Below are 26,063 nucleotides of genomic sequence, written 5' to 3' on the forward strand. Positions count from 1 at the left end.
GATGCTTGGATTCCTCAGCAAGCGGTATCTGATAATACGCCTGATTCAAATCAAAAGTGGTAAAAATTTTGGCATTAGCAAACCAAGAGAAACAAGAGTGTAAGTCAGGAAGAGGAATGGATTGAAGCACAACTCTCTTATTCAACATTCTATAGTCAATTACAGGCTGAAAACCACCCTGTGGTTTAAGGACCAGAAATATGGGAGAAGAATACGCAGATTTAGAAGGACGTATTACACCATCAGCAAGCATTTAATCGATAATAGCCTGAAGGGCTTTCATCTTGGGAGGCGACAACCGATACTGAGGAGAACGAACAGGTAAATTATCAGTTACTTCAATTTTATATTCCAAAACATTGGTTACCCCTAACTTATCGGTAAACACATCAGGAAATTTATCACAAAGATTTCTAAGTTGGTTGGCTTGATCCCCAGGTAAATGACTAAAGTCGAACGCTTTGGGTTCACTCGTGTCCTCAGGGACAGCACTGACATGATAAGGAAGAATAGGAGAACGACTAAACAATTTAAAGATCCTAACAGAAAATTTAAACTGGAACTCGTACTGAAGATCCAAAATCATACCTGTTTTGACAATAAAATTAGCACCCAAAATGAAAGGACAAGATAAATCTTTCGCCACTAGCACGGGCATTTTCCACGTGAAATTACGGATTCTAATTTTGACATTCAGACTTCCAATCACATTCGATGAATTAGAGTTAGCCGTATGGCAGGTTAAAGACACAGGTTTTAAAGAAGGGAACTTACAAACAGATTTTACAGAGTTAAATCAATTTTTGCTCATCAAGGTGAGGCTACTTCCAGAATCAACTAAAGCACAAACAGGTTCATTGTTCACTTCTAGGCATATGTAAGGTAATTTACACGGAGGAATAGCAGAAATACCACAAGATTGTGGAAAATTGACACTAGGGTCAGACTGAGGCTTATAATTAACTACAGGATCGGGTAAGTCTGGGGAAGAATTGCAAGGTCACTGTCTAGAAAAATGCCTATTTGACCCACAGTATCTGCAAGAATTAGTGAAGGAAGAAACTCTACCCACATTAGGATTTGAATTGCCTAAGGGCTCAATCTTAGAACAATTCCTTTGAAAATTTTGAAGTTGACCACCCATGAGAGGTTTTGAATTGCCTAAGGCTCCAATCTTAGGACAATTCCACTGGAAATGATCAGAGGAGCCACAATTATAGCATGCACGCGAATTACGAGGCTTGGAAGAAGAAACGGCACTAGTGACCTGAGAAGACATGCTCATAGGAGGGGGAGCTAACGCAACGCGCAGCTGGTCGGCATACCTAATGCCTTCAGCAGAAACAGTGATAGCTTTCAACTGAGCGAACGTAGCAGATCATGGTGACAGAGCAAGATACGACCGATAATTTGGTGCAAGACCCTCAACAATGCTAGCAACCATTTGAGACTCAGAATAGTTGAGCATAAAAATCCTAGCATTGAACTTAGTGTCCTGAATGTATTCAGACAATGTTTCATTCAAATGCAGTACACGAAAATAATACTTCTGCACTAAAGAAGACAATGCATGGGAAGGAATAAAGAACTCAAGCACAAGCGCGTGAAATTGGTTAATTGTCCACTTTTCATAAATGGCTCTTATGACATGCTCAGAAAGAGCTCCAGATACATGTGGATATAAGACTTGGAAGAAATTGTCACTACTTAAAGCATATACTGTACATTGATCTTTAAATTCAACCAAGAAATGTAGAAATGTAACAATATCTTCAATTGAATTAGCGGTGAACTTAGATACGCCCTTAAATAGAGCAGTTAATGGATGAGGTAAATTAGCAAACATTTGAGAAACAGCAGGCGTAGTACGTACCTTAACAGGACTGGATTGATTAAGAGAAGGCATCACAGTTGTATAGAAATTTTGATTTGAACGCCCCTGGGAAAGGGTGGGTGTACTAAAAGTGAGGTTAGGACTGCAGCTAGATTGCATTGAAACCGGCACAGATATTCGCATCTGCGAAACATTTTCACACATTTGTGACACCACCGAAGCTTTTGCTACAGGTGACACTTGGACATGGGGATATCTTTGCACAATAGGAAGAGAAACAACTTGGATCGCAACCGAAGGTTGAGATAAATACACAGTAGAATTAACAGTTCCCATAGGAATGGTAGACATACCAACTTGTGTAAAAGAACCATCACTGGTATTGTAAATATAACAGGAGAAGATTGGAGGGGAACATTATCACAAGTTACCACGTTACTAAATTGTGAAGCAGTAGATACCGAGATAGTGTCACTGTTACAAGTTTCAGACGGAGCAGACACATCAAGTACAGAACTGGAGCTAGACGACGCATTGCCTTCTAGCAAGCCTACAATTTTATCGAAAATCCCGGAAAACTTTAATAATAACAGTTCTCATTCCTGTTGCTCGTTTATAGATAAATTAAGAGTTAACAGGTCACGAATCCTGTCCACGTAATGCTGCACTTGGGCTTTCACACATGTTAACTGAGCATTAGACTGTTTGGAGGAACAAAAGGACAAAATAATAGCTTCGAATTCGGTAAATTTTTCTTAAGGGTCAAAGATGCACACACTTCGTCTGTTGATAGGTTGGATATGGCTATTGTTACGTTCAGCGATTGCTTTCACAAGCTCGCGTCATCCCTAACCCTTCCAGTCGAATTCAATTTACGAATACGAAGTTCGTAAACTAATTCCTCTTTCCTCAAATGGAACGGGACAGGGACCACACGAGACATGTTAACAAGAAATTACGTTAGGAGATGATACCAGGTTATTTTTTAGGTTAGACAAGGGTTATTGCTTTCGCACCTCTTTCTTCTACAACCACGCTCTGCTACCAGATGTAACCCCCTCCTTTTACAGAAGAGAGCACATAATACAAGGTACATATAAAATACATAATGATTTAATAATCCAAAATAACAGACCTGAAAGAACAACGTCAGCCAATGATATACCAGTAAAACATTTAAAATTTTGACAACATACACATAGCTATGCAGGGTTATCAACATGACACCTAGAGAAAGAATATATGGGAAGCTGGCTGGGAAACCCTACAGAGGACGAGATCTGACGCGAAGTTGTAGGGAAAGAAACGTGAGAACATTACCCTTTAGTCTAATTTACTCAACACATTGAATTTTAACAAGGTATAAAACATCAATTAAAAGGATAACATCATCAATTAAGAAAAAGGTTAAATTGAACCACGAGATCCCTATCGATGGTTCTTCAGAAAAGTAAATATCTACACAATATTACAATTACCTGTAAATAGGTGAGCATATAACTTTGACAATGAAATTTACAAGGAAAATTTAACAGGGAATATGACATAATTACAACTCCACACAAATTAATTTACATTTTAAATTAACACTTGAGAAAAGAAAACATGCTTACCCCGGGATGGCTGGAGCTGCTGAGCGTAAGGTGCGTCCGATCGTTAAGACGTACAAAAACCAAAGACACTGAACAGAGCATTGCTCCTGCTAAGGAGCCAGAAGTTCGGAAATTGAGAAATACTCAACAGCCAATCAGGGAAGTCACCTATGATTCGACCCGAAGTTTCACCAATACAATTTATTGTTATTTTCGGCAATAGCATTACAGCACCATATATGGTAATGTGGGAAATATATTCTAGAAGTTTTGATTGTGAAACTCAGCGTTTTCGTGATCAAAGCCTCCACGTGGCAACTACAGGGTGATACAAAAATGGGTTACAACAAACATATTACTGGAATCTCCAATATCAATGTCTTCCAACACTCATAATGATTATTAAATATCAACAGTTCACAGTCTTTCCTGTAAGTCCTGAAAATTCTTTAAATCCACAAATTTCACAAAAATTAAAACGCATAGAAATTTACATGAATTTACAGCACCAAAAAAACAAAATGTTAGTTCCTTAGTTTCTTTCAACAACGGTTTCATGACAAGTCAAGAATTAAATGATTCCACCGAATCTATCAACTCACCACCAGCGACAAAATTAATTTCATATTTCTGTAAATTTGCATGTACGAGGTGGCTCACGAACGCCGTACTTTCTACTTATAAATGTCCCGCATGCAAAAATGATGTGTGGGATATCTACCAACTTATTTTCACAGGGGCACTACTGCCAGCGGACAGGTTACGACAGATTATGAAGAGATAAGAACCGCACTTCTGCTCACAGCATGTTATTCAGTGATGCAGGTCTAATGCACCCCTTGTATTAGTAAACATCTTTTTCCCCGCATAGTTCTAGGCTGGTGTATGGTACAGCCGCACTATATTTGCTGTCTGCATATCGGCAATGGCTAGTGTGTTCAGCAGTGACCAATGCACATACATTATGTTAATCTGGACAACCTGGTCAGAATGCAGGCGAAACTCCAAACAGACGTATGCCTTTCTACACACGTATTTCGTTGAACAGTATTAGTTTTTGTTTCATACAAGCAACTCCTTTTTTGAGTGGAATGTCTACTCGTATATAAATCAATAAGTTATTTAATTTCCTTTTCTGCATCTTTGGCGTGTTTACAAACAGTAGCAACGATTAGGGTGTGGGGCGAGGAGGGACAGTTGCCCCTCTCCCCACTTTGTGGAGTAAACATTACATTGTTATTCCACTTTAGCCACCTGGAACTAGGAATTAGTTTAAAAAAGCTATTTTTACAATCCTTGTTGTCTTATCTTCTAATTCTTTCCTTTAGTTTCTTTAATTGTTAACATAATTATTGGCGGAAATACGCAAACAAAATACCGTTCGTTGCGGCTAACCGATTTGTATAGTGCTACGACAAGTAGTTGAGACTTTGCATTGGCTGTGAGCAAGGGTAGTAGGGGTACATATTTTTTGGCCAAGGTCGTAGACGCTGAGTTATAATTCACCAGCTTGCCGCGTGCATTCGTCAGTCTGGCAGTCTCTTTAGTGTTCGTTAGTTTCTTAGTGTGTATTCAAATACTAAATTAATTTTAATTGCATAATCATGCCGTATTTCTATTTATTGTACCGGGCAAGCGGGCCGTGGGGTTAGGGGCACGCAGCTGTGAGCTTGCTCCCGGGAGATAGTGGTTTTGAATCCCACTATCGGCAGCCTTGAAGATGGTTTTCTGTGATTTCCCATTCTCTCACCAGGCACTGTACCTGAATTAAGACCAAGGCCGCTGCCTTTTCACGCATAGCCATTTCCTGTCCCATCGTCACCGTAAGTCCTATCTGTGTCTGTGCGACGTAAAGCCAATTGTAAAAAAATAGATTTAATTGTAATTGTAATTTCAACGTGAGGTAATACCAACTTTACTTTCACCGGACTAAATTCTTTCGTTTGTGTTGAGATATTTATTATGTAAATGTAATTAAGCTGCCCCGCAGTTTATTTGTAATAATAGTTTATTTGAGATTTTTATTCAATGCTGTATATTAAAATTTTCACCATGTCTCTTAAACATAGGAGGGGGAAGGAAGCAGCTGTTGCCTTAATTAAAGTACAGCCCCAGCATTTGCCTTGCATGAAAATGAGAAAAGAAAACCATCTTCAGGGATGCCAACAATGGGATTCGAAACCACTATCTCCCGGGTGCAGGCTCACAGCTGCGCGCCCCTAACCCCATGGCCAGCTTGCCCGGTACTGTTAAATAAAAGTACGGCATGATTATGCAATTAAAGTTCATTTAGTATTTGAATACACACGAAGAAACTAACGGACATTAAAGAGACTGCCAGACTGACGAATGCGCACGGGAAGAGGGTGAATTGTAACTCAGCGTCCACGACCTTGGCCAAAAAATATGTACCCCTACTACCCTTGCTCACAGCCAATGCAAAGTCTCAACTACTTGTCGTAGTGCTATACAAATCGGTTAGCCCCAACGAACGGCATTTTGTGCGTATTTCCGCCAATAATTATGTTAATAATTAAAGAAAGTAAAGGAAAGAATTAGAAGATAAGACAACAAGGATTGTACAAATAGCTTTTTTAAACTAATTCCTAGTTCCAGGTGGCTAAAGTGGAATAAAAATGTAATGTTTACTCCACAAAGTGGGGATAGGGGCAATTGTCCCTCCTCGCCTCACACCCTAATCGTTGCCACTGTTTGTAAACACGCCAGAGATGCAGAAAAGGAAATTTAATATCTTATTAGTTTTTATTCGACCGAGCTCGATAGCTGCAGTTGCTTAAGTGCAGCTGGTATCCAGTATTCGGGAGATAGTAGGTTCGAACACCACTTTCGGCAGCCCTGAACATGGTTTTCCGTGGTTTCCCATTTTCACACCAGGCAAATGCTGGGGCTGTACCTTAATTAAGGCCATGGCCGCTTCCCTCCCACTCCCAGCCCTTCCCTGTCCCATCGTTGCCATAAGACCTATCTGTGTTGGTGCGACGTAAAGCAACTAGCAAAAAAAAAATTATATTCGTGTAGACATTCCACTCAAAAAAAAGAGTTGCTTGTATGAAACAAAAACTAATACTGTTCGACGAAATACGTGTGTAGAAGGCATCCGTCTGTTTGGAGCTTCGGCTGCATTCCTACCAGGTTGTTCAGATTAAAATAATGTCTGTGTATTCCTCGCTGCTGAACACACTAGCCATTGCCGATATGCAGACAGCAAATATAGTGCGGCTGTACCATACACCAGCCTAGAACTATGCGGTGGAAAACGAGGTTTACTAATACAAGGGGTGCATTAGACCTGTAGTGCTGAATAACATGCTGCGAGCGAAAGTGTGGTTCTTATCTCTTCATAATCTGACATAACCTGTCCGCTGGCAGTAGTGGCCCTGTTAAAATAAGTTGGTAGACATCCCACACATCACTTTTGCATGCAGGACATTTATAAATAGAAATTACGGCATTCGTGAGCCACCTGGTATAAGAATTTTAGGATATCTTTTTTTAAAATTTTTGTCTTGTAAATGGCACATGATAAGTCATTTATGTTTCTTTTTTCACTGAATTCTACACACGAATATTAGCATTGCTCACATATTTTGATGCCTGGTAAATTTTTTTGAAATGTGATAAAGTGAATTCAAATTTCATTAAATTTACATTAAATCTCTAACATTGATATATATATATATATATATATATATATACACCGGGTGGTTCACCAGCCCCTTATTTTCTTGGAGGTAGTTTACCCAACTAATGTGTATATCATAGTCATCCGGAAAACATTAGTACCTGCTCCTTTATGGCATTAGTATTACTGTACTGTTTATATAATGCTCGCGAATTTGGTAGAAATCATGAGCGGCAGTGTTATTTCTATTTTTAAAACTATAATGAATGTGTAAAATGATCACAGCTGCGATTAACACTATCTTATTTTTGGACACTAAGTGTCTATACGGAAATGAAATGAAATGGCGTATGGCTTTTAGTGCCGGGAGTGTCCGAGGACAATTTCGGCTTGCCAGATGCAGGTCTTTTGATTTGACACCCGTAGGTGACCTGCACGTCATGATGAGGATGAAATTATGATGAAGACAACACATACACCCAGCCCCGGTGCGAGGGAAATTAACCAATTAAGGTTAAAATTCCCGACGCTGCTGGGAATCGAACCTGGGACCCCTGTGGCCAAAGGCCAGCACACTAACCATTTAGGAATGGAGCCGGACTGTCTATAAGGACTACAATGTGCTAGCCATGCGCCACGCCTAACGATAGCTAAGGTGGCCTAATCATGTGTAACTGCTATTGTATCAGCCAAGCTGTCTGGTAGTAGGTTCGGTTCACAGGCTGGTACACATTTTTTTTCAATTAACGCCGTTTACAGTGACCGTCCTTTCTTCATAAATTAGTAACAACTCAATGTACTTGTCATAGGAATACATCGTGAGGAAGTGAGTAAGTCCTGTGATGTGACCTCGTAGGTGTGTGCGTTGGACTCAGGAGGATGTGGATCCGAATCTCATGCTGGCCGTCTTGAAAATGGTTTTCCTCGGTTTCCCATTTTCACCACCAGACAAATGCCGGGACGGTACCTTAGTAAAAATCATGGCCGATATCCTTACCGGGTCGGTAGATGCTGAGTGGGTCTCGGCCCTTAAGTGGCCGCATCTGGTCTGTGCTCCAAGAGCTCTGCACTCTGACCGGTCAACCGAGCAGAGGAAGGGTGACCACGGCTCAACCGTGGCTGTACGCCTCTGCATTCGGGAGACGGGACAGGGCTGGACCTCATGGCTGGCCCCAACCGTTGGCTGTCATGAGAATGGTTTCCCGTGGTTTTCCATACTCCTGCGCTAAGGCGAATTCCGGAACAGTTCTTAGTATAGGCCACAGCCGTCAACCCCCTCACCTTCTCCGAACATCTTCACCGAACAAATCTCCTGGCCTGAGAGACGGCGTTACCGTCTAAGAGGCCCACCTCCCCCTTCAGGGGAGGAATGAAAACATTTTAGTAGTAGTAGTAGTAGTAGTGGTTGTTGTTGTTCCTTCCCGATCCTTCCCCCACCCATCCATAATGGAAAGATGCCAAATCAGAGTGCATCCCTTAAAACTAATAGTAAAAAAATTGATTATTATTGTATCCCTACTAAAATGGAGCACCTCTGTCATTTAAAAAAAATTGCCTTATGCTGGATTCGAACCAGTGCGCTGCCAATACTCACACACCTTCTGCTCCAGACCTTAACTGATTTGGCCACAAAGTCAACAGACAATGTACCTGCTACAGGTTTAGTACTTAAGTATGGCCGTTCCACCTCGAAAGTTAATATCCATGTGAAAGTCTTCAGTGATATTTTACAGTGTTCATTTAACTTCTTTACATTACAGAACATGTGGCATAACCTATTAATTTGATCGTATTACGGGTAGCTGTTTTATTTCAAGGTGCAATGTATGGAGAACTGTCCTGGCGCGGAATTGTGCATAGTAGTTCTTCCTTTGCTAGGTCCATGGATCAATTTACAATGATGACACACAGGTAGCGGAGAGCCTTATCGACCATAAGGAGAAATTTCAAATTATTTGATGTTCATAAAACTAAATTATTTGGGTTGCGTATCTCTAAACAAATAAGGGGCTGGTGAACCACCCGGTATATATATAAATCTAATTACATAAAATCTGTATGTGTTAGAGCAAAACATTTGGTGTTTTCAAAATCAGCCCATCGGTTTCCATATGAACCACCTATTTTCACCAAAACTGGGAAATCATTGCAGGTTAGTGTAATATATTTATAAAAATGATTATGGACTTACCTTGGTATAGATTTCTTGGCATAAAGCACAAGTTTCACAATTCATTTTCGTGTAATAAGCAAAGCATACCTTTACTGCCTCATCTAGGCAGCACCTTTACCTTCGTAACATTTTGCAAATTCATCTCTCATTTCCTACACAGTACAAGACTGAGTAGAAAAGCCTGCCAATTTCTTGAGGAAATTTGATGATGTATTAACACCAAACTTATACTTAAGCATTTTGTAGAGTTATTAGTAGTCTTTATTCATTTAACAAAACATGGATTTTGGTCAAGGATGTCTTTATTAAGCTTCTGCTTTATACAAAGTTTCAGGTGGACCTGTTCTGAAAATATGCACGTTTTTCATAGGAAATGAATACTTTCTCTATGAAGGTGCAATTGACAACACAGGATTTACATATTTCATTTCCATACTTTTAATTTAAATCAGTATTTCAATTTAAGAACCAATATTTTAAAAATGAAATCACACATGTTATCATTCAGCTTCAATAGTCATCTGGAATTCAGTCCATTCATCACATGATGATGAACCTCCATTATCTTCATTAGCTTCTGGGAGGGGAAATAGTTCATCCCACAAAGCCATGCGGTCATGAAATAAGTCCTTCTTCATTGTTAAGTCAGATCCTATATGCAGGTAGTTCAAACTATCCGTCTTCATGGGTTCCCAATGGATTTCTGTTGAGTTCACGGTTGGATTTCTGTGTTCATAGAAATTAAGAAAAAAGAAATTAAAAACCCAGTTATGACAGCCATCCAGACAAAATATACCTATATGGAAATTTACTGATTGTAAGGATTTCAAGAACATTAGGGAGAATATCTTGCCAAAGATTGACAGAAGTTACAGTGTACAAGCTAAAGTAGACTGAAATATGATTCAAAGGTTGAAATTATACCATTCCTTTCAAATAACAATATAATTAGTAATTCTTGTTGTACACAGCATAAGAAAGGAAATCATAAATTACAATTCCAGTACTGTAAATACAGACTCATTAACGTATTCACTCCTGACCATTTCCTGAGCATAATGTTTCCTGGTGTGGTATGCCCTCTGTGAAGATGCACAGAGTTAATTTAACACATATACCAGAAATGCCTTGTTTTTTTTTCTCCACACAACAGGCGGCAAGACAGTCCTAGATCTAAAGGTACTCTTCCACCCCGTCAACAACCACGTGTGGAACCACCATTTATTTTCTGTAGGCCCTCCCCACCCATTTACAACAGGCTTTAGGAGTACCTCTGGCTCAGAGACATTACCAACCTACGGCTGTGCAAGTATACTTGCACCTTGCAATACGTGCCCATGACCAGTAGGCAGTAATGGTCAGTTTTTGAATTTTACAAGCTTAACATAGAAATTGCAAAAATTTGTGTATATATCCCATTATGGCAAACCACATCACACAAAAGTGTTAAGGTATAAGAATTATTGGCAAACGTAAGACACTAAATGCATCATGAAATTTGAAGCTTGGGGTCAATGACCCAGATGTTAGGCCCATTTAAACAACAAGCATCATCATCAACTTTGAAGTTTTTCAAACACCTTAAGGCACTGGCAAAATGTTACCTGACTTAAGTCAGATACGGAAGTGAATATGTTAAATAAAAGTATCAAGTGATTGTACAAATACTAGTTCTGTTCAAAACTGGATAAAAGGTTCTGTTCAGTACTAACTTTTGTAGAAACATATGATACATTTATTTAAAATTCCTGTATATAGAAACTAGCAAACAATACATTACCTTTTAAATACAGAGCAGGTACAACAACAAAAATACATACATACAAACATACATACATAAGTACATAATTTCACTAATGGCTCACACACTGAAGTGAAGAACCGAATCAGGTATGAAATCATTCAAGATCAGATCAACACAGAACTGGACTCATTAACTCTTTGCAACATTACACTGGAAATGTATGATCATTGATCTAAAACAATGAACATGAAATATATTAAGACACAATGTCTTATTATTCCAGTAAAAGCATTTTCCAGCCTCTGTATAGTTTGAATCCTCAAGGAAACTGAAAGCTACAATATATAATTTTACCTGGAATAGATATAAACAAGGTTTTGCTTTTTGCAATTGAAAATTAGTTGAGGACTCAAAATCATGAGAAATAACTTCAATTTCTTGCACATACATACATATATACATACATACATACATACATACATACATACATACATACATACATGCATACCGAACCCGAATGGGTTGGATCACTGGCATAAAATATTATAAATTAGAGAAAATTACAGGAGAATGGAGTGAAATTACAGTAGAGACCGGATGTGTGTTGAAATTCTGCGTGCCTGAGCTTGAAGTTGGAGTACACGTGTCAAGGTCATTGGATGGCGCAATATAGAAGCTATGGAATCTTCCACTCATAAGGGGAAAGGAAGCGTGATCGAGTTACTTGGATTTAAGTTGGCAGCCCTTCTGTGCAACAAATCAGCGTACAGCATGTTCGAGGAGAGGGGAAAGGAAATATGGCCGCTAGTGTAAAAGCCCTCCAATAATGGATAAAATTTCGCCAAGGACAACGTAGAATTAATTTTAGGCTTTTAGTTAAACGAGAATTTAAGACGATATTCTCCTAATAAACCATTGCGACCAATAAGTGTAGTTATACCCAAGAGGATATTGCACCATTGATGAGGGGATTTCCCCGTGTGTCGGCGTGCCGGAAGAAAGCCACGTGCTGCTGTGGAGAAACACTCTGCTACGGGATTTGGTATTAGATAGAAGGATGGTGAATGGCGCTTGCCATTCATAGAAATCTTGAGCATTTCTCAGCCTGATAACTATAATAGCCTTAAAATATGACTGGATCCGACGCATTTTATTTTCACGTATATGATGGAAGTGAAAGGGGTAGAGAATTTGAAGGAGTAATACCAGAATATTAACTTTAACGAAGCAATAAGGACCGGAGTGATTTTGAGCATTGGGACACTTTGCCGTGTCGCGAGTCGTGGACCGTAGAATATTGCATAGACTGAGTGGTTTTCTTTCCTTTGTGATTGTATAAATAGTAGTGAAAAGTGTACTTATAAGTAACCCACGTATATTTTGTTTTGTGATTTTAGTGTGATAATAATTGTGAAGCAGTGTAAATACAAATGCCAGCAAGTATGAAGAATATGGATACCCAGGAAGGCATTAGTGCAAATGTTAAAGTCACCAGTATGATGCACTAAAACTCCACCATGGGGCCTACCTGAGATTCCAGATGTTGTGTAGCTGAACAGGACGCCACCGAAACTGATAAGTTCTACCTGATTCATTATATGTCACTTATGCACGTTCAACTGTTAACTTGTAAATAAATTTTCTTTTCCTTGCATGGAAGTTCAATTTTATATTTCTTTTTCCACTGTAGCAAAGGGTAGCTAGTTGTAGGGAATAATATTATATACCGATGCCTGGGGGAAAATAATTTTGTGTAGAATAAGACTCGTGTGTGAATATGATCTTCTCAAATACCATGATTATGTGCGTGGAAATACGATCTTCGATAGTACTAACATTTGTGTGTGGAAATACGATTTGCATAGTGCGTGATCTTCAGATGTGATATCCATGTGTGTGTAAATATTTAAGTAAGATAGACGGCATTCAGTATGGATTAATAATCCTAGGAATAGGGTAAATAGTTATGGCATGTGCATGATATTGTGTTAAGATCATCGAGAAAAATCATTGATGTTGTGAAGAGTCGAACCTGGGCCACCTGCGCACATTACAGTGAAATTTTATAGTCCGTTTTTATCAGTCAGTAACCTGTATATTTTGACCATTAGACGGAATGTACTGTCAGGAAGTAATAATCTGTTATATAAATTCAGGTGAGGTTTAGTAAGATAGTTTCGAAGTAAGGCCTTTAAGAGACACATACCAGTCGTGGGAAACGAACCGAGGATATTGTGAAGTGTAATATGAAATATATAGTGCCGCAAATCGATAAATGTTTCTTGAGATGATATGAAATCCAGGAGAAATGTATGAATTAGATATGTGATATGTAGAATGTGTAAGGTACATTGAAAGCGCTAAATGCTTCAGAATGATTGTTGTTTTTCGCCCCGGGAGGCCAAGTGACATGTAAGATAATTTAAAAGAGATATGGATTAAATTAGAACGGAGAGATTCATTTAGAGTCCACATAAATTTTGCCGTGTCAGTGGAATAAACAGATGTGATTTATGTTCGGAGATAACAGTATCGTTCGCCGACTGGATGTGTGTATTAGTGGAGTTCACTGCATTGGTTAAGGTCTTATAGAATGAAAGAATGAATGTCATTTATTATACAGTTCTACTTGAGAGACTTTTAGGAACACCGCATTGATATTTAAAATACTAATCACACTTTGTGACTGCCCACATTGTGTTGAAGGAAAGGATAGGTCACTGTAAAGTTGCGATGCTGAAGACTTGGAGTTCGATGCCCGGCCAGGTCAATGGATATGATGTTTCTGTCATGATGTGTTTGACTGTTGTTGTATGTTGTACATATGATGTGTAATTTATCATGAACTTGTCAATGCAAATTCTGGTTTTGCAGTGGCAAAATTCTGTTCGATTGTGTGAACTCATTTCACTTGTGGTTGACATTTTGCGACAATATTGGTTCCGCCCTATTGTCATAGAGTCAGTGTAGATTAAGATTGTGATTTTTTATTTAGTGTAGGTCCTTTGCTACAGAAGTTGACGCTTAACTTTGTATTATTTGAACAGCTGAGTGTAAGTACGTGAGATATTTTCTCTTTAATGATGAATCAGAATAGTAACTTAATTAAATCCGGGTCAGAGGTACTTGACGGTTCGGTCGCATTTTTCCCGTGTTGTATATAAATAGAGTAGGAAGTAAAGCAATGTAAGAATGAATTAATGAAATGTTGCGGACTTAATAATTAAATGAGGTAGCAAAATTAAATGATTGAATAATCTTTGATGGTTTCGGACTTAACGATTTAATGAGGTGATGGCCTCAAGCTTGATGATTACTAATGACTTAACGATTTTAACTTCATGTTTATAAAGTTCATGAATGATAGAATGAGTGCTGGGATTTTTAATTTACAAACAGCTTCATGATTACATGATGATAATATTGTAATAATTCTAAATAATCGTATAATTATAATATGAGTTTTCATAATTTAATAATTAAATGATTTTGGGAGTGTGAAAAGTGGATACTGATTTTGAACTCAGGAATGGATGAATGCATTGAGAATTTTTTTATTTCAAAAGGTCACTTTGACAAACAAGTGATGGTCAACTACCTTAATATTATTATTAATATTTTGAAATGTAGTGATTACCAAAAATGATGGAAACCAAATAGTGAATTTAAGTAAAGAGTTAGTGGACTAAAGCAATATTGGTAAATGATAAGGAGATGTAATATGAGCTAAATTCAGTAATGTGTTGGATGAATCTTAAATCAGCTGATAAGATTGATGGTTTTATGGTCATTGTTGACAAAGTGGAAATGTTGAGGTTGGTAATTGGGTTGATGAATTTTTCAATAGATGATGATTTATGCAGTGACCTAATGTAGATTAATTTGTAGAATTTGAACAAAAGAAATTCACATGAGTTGACGAAGGTACGACGTATCCATGTACAGTCCGAACATTGTTTTATTGATGTAGGGATGTTTACTTTGCCAGAGTTTATTATTTAATAAATTTATGTGTTACAAGTGAACCATGTAATGCGAGTGGAATGTATTATTTTTAAGACCTTGTTTGTAAAATATGATATGATGTTTTATTTTTATTGACCTAACCTGTACTGTATAATGTTGTAACATAGGCATTTGTATATAGTAGAATTCTGTCTATATTCTGTCTATAGTTCCTGGAAAGATCCAGAAAGTTACATAACTTTTGTACAGGGTGTGTTACTTTGTTGGTATGTGTTCTAGAAAGTGTGTTCTGTCTATTCTGGAAAAATACGACTTTCGCGATCATGCGTATTCTAGAATGTTAGTCAAGGTTCGCGATCGAAAGTAAGGTTGTGATTGGCGAGTCTAGGTGGCGATAGGGAACTCGTGCACGCTGATTGGCTGCCTCCAAGGTCGGAATTTCCTATATATAGTGAGCGAGGCAGTGTTCGAATTGATTCTGTATCCTGAAATCTGTCGGTCTTGGTCTATCTGTCTGCGAGCAGCCTATCTGGATGACGTCCCCCGGTTTCCGGGATGGCACTCTCCTCGGGTAAGCACTCTTGAATTCCGTTCCTGCTAAAATTTCCGTAATGTTCCGATTTGCTTTTCATACAGGAGTCTGCCCTAACCTCGCCTAGATTCACCAAATTAGTTACTTATGACGCCTTAGTTTTTCAGCTGGACTTACCTGTTCGTTTCCGAGGCATTCCCATTTCTTGTTTCACTAAAGTATGTAGAATGCAGTTTAACATTATTTCCCTTGGGGGTTGCCTCTGGTAGTTCTGTATCACTTTAGGTACGCTAAGTTTTGGATAACCTTTTTCACATCACTATATATTGCATTGTACAACTACATTGGTAACTAGATGTATAGTTGTTTGAAATTTGAATTTACACTGCTACGAAATAAGCTATGGATACCACTGAACTTATAGCTCGTAACTTAGAATGTATTTGTAAGATTATTTTGTAAATAATATTTTTCAAATCTAAGGATCACGGGGATTTATTTCGGAATCCGCTGTCTAAGCCATGTCCATGCCTCTGGTAGGTTCCCAGCCCTTCCATCTTCCCGTTTTGTCGTTCACTAGTTGGCCCTACTGATAGTTGCGTACTTGTTTTGTTGGAGATCCGCGTAATGCTAGCTACTGTTTTTCCGAGTGTGTAGTGTTTTCTTATATTGTATATTGTACTCTTACCTTCCCCTTTTAACTGTGTTTGAACCTTGTTTAGTGTTACCACTGTACTAGTGGTAGCATTATGTTCTCCTAACAGGTTCTCATTCAGATTTTTTTATTTTATCTTCTCTCTTATCCTTCCCGCTTAGTAATTTAAGGTAGTTTATAATATTCGAAGATGTCTCTGTGGGTAGTACCCAGTCAGCGACCCTGTGATAGTCTCATGCCGGTGCCACATTTCACACACACACATACATACGTCCTTTGTTATTTGTCTTGACCGAGCTCGATAGCTGCAATCGCTTAAGTGCGGCCAGTATCCAGTATTCAGGAGATAGTGGGTTCGAACCCCACTGTCGGCAGCCCTGAATATGGTTTTCCGTGGTTTGCCATTTTCATACCAGGCAAATGCCTGGGCTGTACCCTAAGTAAGGCCATGGCCGTTTCCTTCCCATTCCTAGGCCGTTTTTCTCCCATCATCGCCATAAGACCTATCTGTGTCGGTGCGACGTAAAACAACTTGCAAAATTTATTTGTCTTGCGTTTGGTCTGCAAGTTTGTAAGAATGAACAAGTTATCTTCATGGCCATGTGTTCGTAGTTTGCACTGCAGCCTTTTCTACACCAATACACTTAAACTCAAATAAAAAAATTAAAAACTCATCATCAGTGCCATAATTTTCCTCTACCTTATTTCTTACTCATCTCATGCTTCACAACTGTACCTACATTTCTCTCGGTATATTTTTATATGCTGCCTATGTCATATAATTTGTACAGTTTCACAAGATATATTTAGTCTCAATGGTGCCTATATCATCATATTGTGATTTTTGTCCTGCCATTGTTCAGTTTGAACGTTTTTGTCACCTTCATGTCTCTACCTTTCGTAAATTTACAGAACCCTTTTCAACTCAGCTTTCACTTGTATTCAAAAGAATTAGTCACACCTTCCTTCCATTTCCTCCATTATACAGAAATATTGCAGTAACACCTTGCTTCTGTACTTGAAACCATTTGCTGACATCATTTTTGCCTTTGAAGAGACAACCTTCTCCTCACATTCCTCCAATATTTGTTCAAATATTGAACTGTCTGATGGGAAGCCTTCTACAGTCCATCTATCATCATACTCAGGTCAGCAGCCAAACTGCTTGCATGATTTCCTCCTAACTAAATCTTACCCGGGAAATTTATACCTTTCATTAAATGATGAAATGAAATGAAAATCCACAGCCTGTTTCCAGTTATTCGATCGGGTCATGAATGGAACAAATGAAGCCCCCATCTAGAGATGAGGATAGGAATTGTGCTGGCTGCCGAAGACTGTCGCACTCATCTGGGGCAATGATTAATGAATGACAGATGAAATGAAATGATACTGGAGAGTGTTGGAGCCTCCGTGGTTCAGACGGCAACACGTCGGCCTCTCGCCGCTGGATACTGTGGTTCCAATCCCGGTCAATCCATGTGAGATTTGTGCTTTACAAAGGTGAAAAAATGAGTGTATCCTCCTAATTCACTCTCCATTCACATTTCATAGCATCTATTAGTCATTAATAAATCACTTTGGGAGTGGTGACCCCATCGTACTAATAGCCTATATCCACTTTATTCATTACATCCCTGACCCGGTCAATGACTGGAAAACAGGTTATAGGTTTTCATTCTTTATTGGACAGTGTTGCTGGAATGAAATATGACAGGGGAAAACCAGAGTACCCGGAGGAAAACCTGTCCCGCCTCCACTTTGTCCAGCACAAATCTCACATGGAGTGACCGGGATTTGAACCACAGAACCCAGCGGTGAGGGGCCGGCGCGCTGCCACCTGAGCCATGGAGGCTCCTTCATTAAAGGATCTGTGTGTAAAATAAACAGTAAGATTGATAGATGACAACTTTACCTCACTCTTGTTTTTAACTGGAATCAAGAACTATCATTCTATTGATCCTTAGTGCAACCTGGCACTCCACACATATGCTTTCCATTACATGCAGTTTCTTTCCATGACACAGTAGAAGTTCAACATAAGTAAGGTTTTGGGGGTGGGGGAAGGGGATGGTACATTTTATCCTCAGATTATTGCTTCAACATATCTGGTAGGCAGACATGGTCTCTTCTGTAAAAATTGGACAGCAGCAAGTTAGTAGGTCAAGTGAACTCATATGGTTTCTATTTTCAAGGCATCAGTAGATAAGAACCATGCTAAACATGTCTGAAAAGAACTAATTGTGCTTAAATGTAGCTGACAGCCCTGTTTTGAATATTCTCATCCCTTTACTAGTGATCGGATTGAAATAGGACTCAAGGACATCAAATCGGGGAATTATCCAGGATATAATGGATTCCATCCTGAACTCATCATACGCTTATGGCCCTGTAAGTTTGCTACTAAGATCCAGTATACTGGTAAGCTGCCTTGCTTAATTAAGTAAGCAAAAATTATTGCCATTGTGAAGCCTGGGAAATATATTGATAGACTAGAGAGCTACAGACCAATAGCTCTTCTGAGCATATGCTACAAAATAGTGGAACAACTCCTGTTGAACAGAATTTCTCCAAAACTACTTGAAGAGACTGCCACAGATCTAGTCGAGTTTAGGCGACAAGGACTGACCAGGTCCTGTAAGAGGCAGGGTGCCAGCATCCGCTTAAAACATATTGCATTCATTGATCTCAAGGCTGCTTATGATACTGTATAGAGAGAGGGTCTGATGTACAAACTACTCAGAGTGATTCCCGGCATGACTGTAGCCTACCTCATCAATAACATGTTGAGTAACAGAATGCTCAGGGTTGTCATTGGCAGAGCAATTACTAGGCAGCAGAAATTAAACAATGATCTACCATGAGACTCTGTGTCCGGCTCCATGGCTAAATTGTTAGCGTGCTGGCCTTCGGTCCAGGGCTTCCGGGTTCAATTCCCAGCCTGTGTGGGGATTTTAACCTTCATTGGTTAATTCCGATGGCTCGGGGGCTGGTGGTGTGTGCCATCTTTGTAATTAGAATTGATCCGCACTGATGCAAAGGTCGCATAAATGACATCAACTCAAAAGACCTGTACCAGGCCTCTCTGGAGGCCACACGCCATTATTTATTTAAAAGACTCCACTTCTGTTTAGCTTATACATAGCTGATGTGTCTGCAACACAGTCAGAAAATTTTGGTTACACTGATGACTGGGAAATGGCCACAAAGTGTGTTAGCTTTGTTACGAAACACTCGCAGGAGATCTAACTGTTCTTGGGAACTACGTTTGCAAATGGTGACTCCAACCCAGGCTGAATAAAACTGAAGTTTTCTCCTTCCATTTGAACAACCGAATGGCTGACATTGATCGCAGAGTGTTTGTTGACAGTACACTTCTGCAGTACAATAGACATCCCAAGTATTTGGGTGTCACCATGGATAGAATCCAGTCTGTCAAAGGCTGGTCATGTAACAACATCCTTCAGAAACTGTATGGAACAACAATGGTCTCAAATGCTATAACTCTTCACTGTTCAGCTGTGGGTCTTGTTCTTTCTGCAGCTCAGTACTAAACAACCTATGTGCGCAAAAGATCAATATCCAAATTTACAACACTTGCTGAATCATCTCTGGAACCATTAAGTCCACCCCAACTCGGTAGCTTTTTAAGTCATATTCCCCCATCACTAAAGAGTACCACCAGCTGCATCTAAATCAAGCCCTTCCTCTTCCTACTGATACACACCTGCTGCATGTTGCAACAGGCTACATTCAAGACCTGTCCTATTGCAGACAGCTGAGAACCTTGACCTAGGTGAAGAGTGGTCTGATGATTGGAAACTGTTTACTCCTCCAGAATTTTGTGACATGCCATCAATTACAACTATGATTCCTGGATTCGACGAACCCGTAGGATATGGCCAACACTAAATCAACCAACTCTGGAGTAGGTGCAGATTCATTGTTCAAGTGGAACAGGTGGAACTAGTTACCCCTGCCACAGTGCGATTGTCATGCCAATCAGTGGCATATACTGAGGGCTACCAAGTCTAACGGTGAAGCCCAAATCTCAATTGAGAATGATGGAAGTCTAAAGCACATTATAATGTAAGCATCTGACACATTGTTCCATGTACAAAACTTAAAAGCACCCCCTGTGGAGTGGGGGACACAGACAGAGAATACACCCATGGTATCCCCTGCCTGTTGTAAGAGGCGACTAAAAGGGGCGACCAAGGTTTGATTATATTAGAACCATGAAACTCCTTGTGATTAGTACCACCATGCGGGGAACACCATGGGTCGCTTTTCCTTGCGAGTAGTACCACTATGTTAGGAACCTAACAGGTTTGCGATTAGTAGCAAACTAGAGCATGACGGCTTTTACACTACCTGTGATTAGTAGCACTATATGAGCGACACAATGGGATGATGGAACCCACGGTTCTGGCTTGCCTATGATTAGTACTCACTATATGAGGACCACCATTGGATAGTACGAGTCCCTCTGGTTAGTACACTTAGGTGATGAACACCATAAGTTTGCGTTGCCTGCCAATGGCGCTGCAATGTGCAAACCTCAGTAGGTCTGTAATACATGTGCGAATATCATTACTTGTGAGTAGTACCATAATGTGTGGAATACCATGAGTCTACACTACTCTTGATTAGTACCACAACATGACAAATACCACGGTTCTACTTTTCTAGGGATAAGTACCATTATGAAGGGCCGATGACTTGGATTTTGGACTCCTTTTCACTACAAGCATTATCGATTCAGTATCATGCTATAGAAGCAGTCCCTTGGTCAGTAATACTGTTGTTTTACGCCAGCTTCTGTGTATGTGAGGCACCGTGGGTCGGTTCCACTGATCGTTTTAAATTCATATCCATCCATCCATTCATTCTTCGTCCTCAAGTTTTGAATTGTGGTCAGTGGAGGATTTTGAGTTTTTAATTTGTCATTTCATTTTGTCTCATTTCATACCATTAAGGGCCTCTTTATACAGCTAGCATCATCAGCATCAAAACTTAAAAGGAGTGAGAAAAAACGTCGCACATATTTCTGAGAGCTAAGCATCGGAGACTGATATCGCAGCCCAAACTCTTGTCCCTCTCCCCTCGACCCACTTCACGCGGCTTGCTGACACATGTCTGATAGATGCTGGGACCGGGGTGATAGCTGTGCTAGGCTTTGTTCCGCCAGATTGCCGCTGCTAACTGTCAACCATGCGTTAGTCATCGTATGTACTTCCTCACCTCCATATGTCTGGCATAATTATATAGGTAACAGAGTGCTGATATTTCACTCCCATTTACTTCTACATCCTTGTAGAAAGAAACTGCAGGGCTCCTGTTGTAGGAGTAATATAGTTTTCTTTTTATAGGTATATCTGCTAAAATGAAATGCATTCTTTCAGGTTTAGTGTTCTCTTTTCTTGGTTGGAATTGAATCCGTGATCATGGGTCGGATACCACCACTGATTTCTCGAGGAAGCTAATTAACCAGTTAACGATGGGTACAACCGCTGTAAAATTCAACATGTTTATTTAATATAATAATAATAATAATAATAATAATAATAATAATAATAATAATAATAATAATACTAATGGTGCATGGCATCTGTTTAGATCATTGCCATAAGACCTGTCTGTGTCGGCATGACGTAAAGCAAATAGCAAAAAAAAAAAAAGCTTCTGTTTAGGCTTAATATGAATGACGAAGACATCATAAACATCCAGTCCCCAAGCCAGGGGAATTAATAGTGTGACGGGGTTGGTTCTGAAAATTGAACTGGGGCCATCGGACCAAAGGCAAGCATTCTGTCCATTTAGCCACAAAACTGGACTTTAATTTGCTAAACCTTAGGCTTCCATCTCCACTGATCAGGTGTTGAGTATTGACAGTAGCAGTGGCCAGGGCAGTAACTCGTGAAGCTGCCTTCACAACACATCAGGCTTCTCCCTTGGCTATTGGCTGCAGCTCAAAATACTGAAGGCCTCACATTCACTAAACCAACTATCGAAAAGGGGTAACCTAAGTCTAGTGGTAGCCCACGTCTTGATCCCAGCATACACCACTGATGCCAATAGACAGATGGTGAAGCACATCACCCAGAATGTGCCTCGAGAGCCTACAGAGAAGACAAGACAGATTTTGTCATTCCAACTCCTGCATTATTGGACTATATATATGTCCAACTTAGACATTTATACAAAGTTCATATTTCTCGGTGTACTTTTTGAATATTAAGCAATGGTATGATGATAAATTGGGTGAAAAGTCAGATTGTGAATTTCACCGAGAGGAAAAGGCCTCTCATTTTTAATCACTGTAGTGGTGGTGTGAAGATTCCTTATAGATGTTAACTTAATATAAGGAAAGATCTTCAATGGGGTAATCACATAAATGGGATTGTAAATAAAGGGTACAAATCTCTTCATATGATTATGAGAGTATTTAGGAGTTGTAGTAAGGTTGTAAAGGAGAGGATATGTAAGTTTGTGGTAAAACCACAGTTAGAGTATGGTTGCAGTGTATGGGAACCTCACCAGGATTACTTGATTCATAAACTGGAAAAAATTCAAAGAAAAGCAGCTTGATTTGTTCTGGGTAATTTCTGACAAGAGAGTGGCATTACAAAAATGTTGCAAAGTTTGTGCTGGGAAGAGTTGGGAGAAAGGGAATGAGCTACTCGATTAAGCGGTATGTTTTCAGCTGTCAGTGGAGAGAGAGCATAAAATGTCATTTGTAGACGAATGAGTTTGAGTAGTGTTTTTAAAAATAGTAAATATCACAATATGAAAATAAAGTTGGAATTTAGGAGGACAAATTGGAGCAAATATTTGCTTATTGGAAAAGGAGTTAAGGATTGGGATAATTTACCTAGGGAGATGTTCAATAAATTTCCAGATTCTTTGAAATTATTCAAGAAAAGTCTAGGTAAACAGTTGAAAGGGAATCTGTCACTTGGGTGACTGCCCTAATTGCATTTAAAATGCCTGGCCTAGACAGTAATCAAACGTAGAGCCCTCTGAACTGAAGGCCACTGTGCTGACCATACAGCCTAGGAGCCAGTATTGCAGAGCATTGAAAATGAAAATGATATCTTTCATTATTACTATGTAGATATAACTTTTGCTGATACATAATTTTGAAGAATTGAATTAAAACATTTATATAGTATATTCTCTTACCCACTGATAACGAAGTCACTCCACATTCGTGTCATTCGACTGACAGTTTGAGCCTCGGGAAAACTGTCATTGAAGAATGGAAATAGAAGAGACATATAAAACAGATACATGGAGTCATCTTGATGCATCACACCTGCAAGCAAATGTTAACACCATTATTGATACAAAATATAATAACCCACAATATTTAGGTGAAATGAAAATAAAATTTACTTACCGTATGGGACCGTAGAGTTGGGCTTATACACAAAGCTATAACGGCCTTGATAGTCAAATTCATAAAACCAAACTGGCTTTGAAGATATGTTGGCTACGACCTTAGCTGCACGATCAACACCAAAGCAGATTATTGAATCAGAATACATCTGGAAAATATGCAGTAAATGAACAAATGTATATTATTAAGGGTAACCTAGTTATAGGTTTTGCATATTTATAGGAGAAAATGGTAGGTTTTAAATAGAAAAATGACATTTAAGAAAGCATCAGGTGCTTGTGAAAATGCAGAAATAAATTTTCCATTATAATTAATGGATTTGATAACACAACATTCCAATCCGACCAACCCCATAGTGCCAATAGTCCTGATGGACTTTGGTCTACCAAGCAAGTTCTATTCAGCTCAAAGGCCTGTAGAATCCAAGGTGACGTGTAGTCAGTGTGACAGATTCTTGGCTTTGTATGCTGGAGCTACTAGCTTACCATCAGATGGCTCTTCAGTTATTCTCACGTGGGCTGAGTGGACTCAAACCAGCCCTCAGATCAAGGTAAAAATGTCTGACGTGAGCAGGAATTTAACCAGGGCCTCAAGGTAGGAAGCAGGCTCACTACCCCTACATCACTGGTCCAGCATGTAACGTTCCAGCGAAATCTTTAGTATGAAGATGGGAAATAAAAGAATGCCAGCTCACCATGAGATCTTTCAACTTGTTACTTCAAAAATAGTTCTTCTGAGCTTAATAAGAAGTTCAGAACTCAGCATATCCCACAAAACACTAAGGTCATCATACCAGTGGAGCATCTCTCCAAGAATTTACTCTATGCTTCCACAACATTGCCATTGTATAAATGTGCATATTCCTACGCTTTGAGTGACCATATTATTCTACATAACATAATTATTAATTTGATAAGCTGGCTCATCATCGTACATAAAACAAGATCAATGAATGTTGTTTCATATTTCACTCTCTGAGATTCTTCCTTTGCCCCATGCTATTGTTTGTAATAATAATAATAATAATAATAATAATAATAATAATAATAATAATAATAATAATAATACCCACAGACTGTTTCCAGGCATTCAACTGGGTCAGGAATGGGATGAATGAAGTCCCATCTAGCGGCGAGGATAGAAATTGTGCCACCTGTCACACTTCTCTGGGACAATGATTCAATGATTAATGACTGACAGATGAAATGAAATGATATTGGAGAGTGTTGCTGGAGTGAAAGATGTCAGGGATGACCACAGTATGCAAAGAAAAACCTGTCCTGCCTCCACTTAGTGCAGCACAAATGTCACATAAAGTGACCGGGATTTGAACCACTGAACCCAGCAGTGAGAGGCCAGCGCACTGTTGCCTGAATCATAGAGGCTCTGTTTGAAATTATACATCACAAATACTGAGAAAGATTATGCTACAGTCAAAATCCAACGCACCTTCTTTGTAAACCACTTGGCTGAATAACCACATAAGTCACTGTTTATCAACTGACTTAACTAAAATTTGTTCATCTGAAGTAAGTAATGTACTTATATGTAGGGTGAATTCATATGTTTATTCATTTTATGGGAATGCATCTTATGGGATAAAGATGGCAACATTTCAAGGAAACTTACTTTATAGAATTTCATATGTTTGCTGTAAAAAAAAATAATAAAAAAGAGAAAAGCATCCTTATGAACCCCTCAGTGAGTGTTGATGTCCACCATCCTGATGAGGCTGGGGGATGCAGATGGGCTGAGCAGTGGCCAAGAAGAAGTGGAGCTGAGATTGATGAGGAGACAGTCCATCAGTGTGAAGATGAGTGAGTGCAAAAATGTAGAAATTGTTCTCATCCTCTTCTATTTTCATGTTTAGCCTTACCTTCTCATTCTGTTGTTCCTCCTTCTTATATTGACCTGTCATTGTGTTTATGCTAATTTGTATTCCTATCCATATTCCTATCTTTCTATATATGCATTATTCATTACTTGTTTGTTCCATAAAACTTAAACCCAAAGATCCATATTGAGTAAGAATGGTTATTTGCCTGAGTGTGGTTTCAGACCATAAAAAGGCTGTCAAGACCAGATTTGCAGTATGAATCAAGTAATATTTTCTTTTTCAGGTCTTTCCTGTATTAGTTTTGACAGATTGAAAAACCTCTCAGTTATAGATTAAGTCGAATATGAAAAGAGATAAAAAATAGGGGTACACCAGTTGCCTTGATAGAGAATACTGCAATGTATGCGAAACATTGGCAATGTGTATATACAGTACACAAAACAACAAACAGTTCAATCCAGAAAACGAACTAATTTGACAGACTGTGGAAACTTCACTACCTGCCACCTGATACAATAATGAAGTTTTTTTTGCTAGGGGCTTTACGTCGCACCGACACAGATAGGTCTTATGGCAACGATGGGATAGGAAAGGCCTAGGAGTTGGAAAGAAGCGGCCGTGGCCTTAATTAAGATACAGCCCCAGCATTTGCCTGGTGTGAAAATGGGAAACCACGGAAAACCAT

General features: G+C 39.1%; 1 protein-coding gene across 1 annotated transcript in view; it reads right to left on the reverse strand.

The window, feature by feature from the left end:
• Positions 1-9,526: 9,526 nt before the first annotated feature.
• Positions 9,527-26,063, reverse strand: part of LOC136864560 (esterase E4) — a 327,051-nt gene continuing 310,514 nt past the window's right edge. Inside the window, exons 11-13 of the mRNA XM_068226335.1 lie at positions 23,542-23,689; positions 23,325-23,457; positions 9,527-9,968 (exon numbers count right to left, since the gene is read on the reverse strand). Of these exons, the coding sequence (XP_068082436.1) occupies positions 9,743-9,968; positions 23,325-23,457; positions 23,542-23,689 (507 nt within the window). The 3' untranslated portion in view covers positions 9,527-9,742. The remainder of the gene's footprint in view (positions 9,969-23,324; positions 23,458-23,541; positions 23,690-26,063) is intronic.

The sequence above is a fragment of the Anabrus simplex genome, chromosome 2 (genome assembly GCF_040414725.1).
Source record: "Anabrus simplex isolate iqAnaSimp1 chromosome 2, ASM4041472v1, whole genome shotgun sequence".
Classification (NCBI taxonomy): Eukaryota; Metazoa; Arthropoda; class Insecta; order Orthoptera; family Tettigoniidae; genus Anabrus; species Anabrus simplex.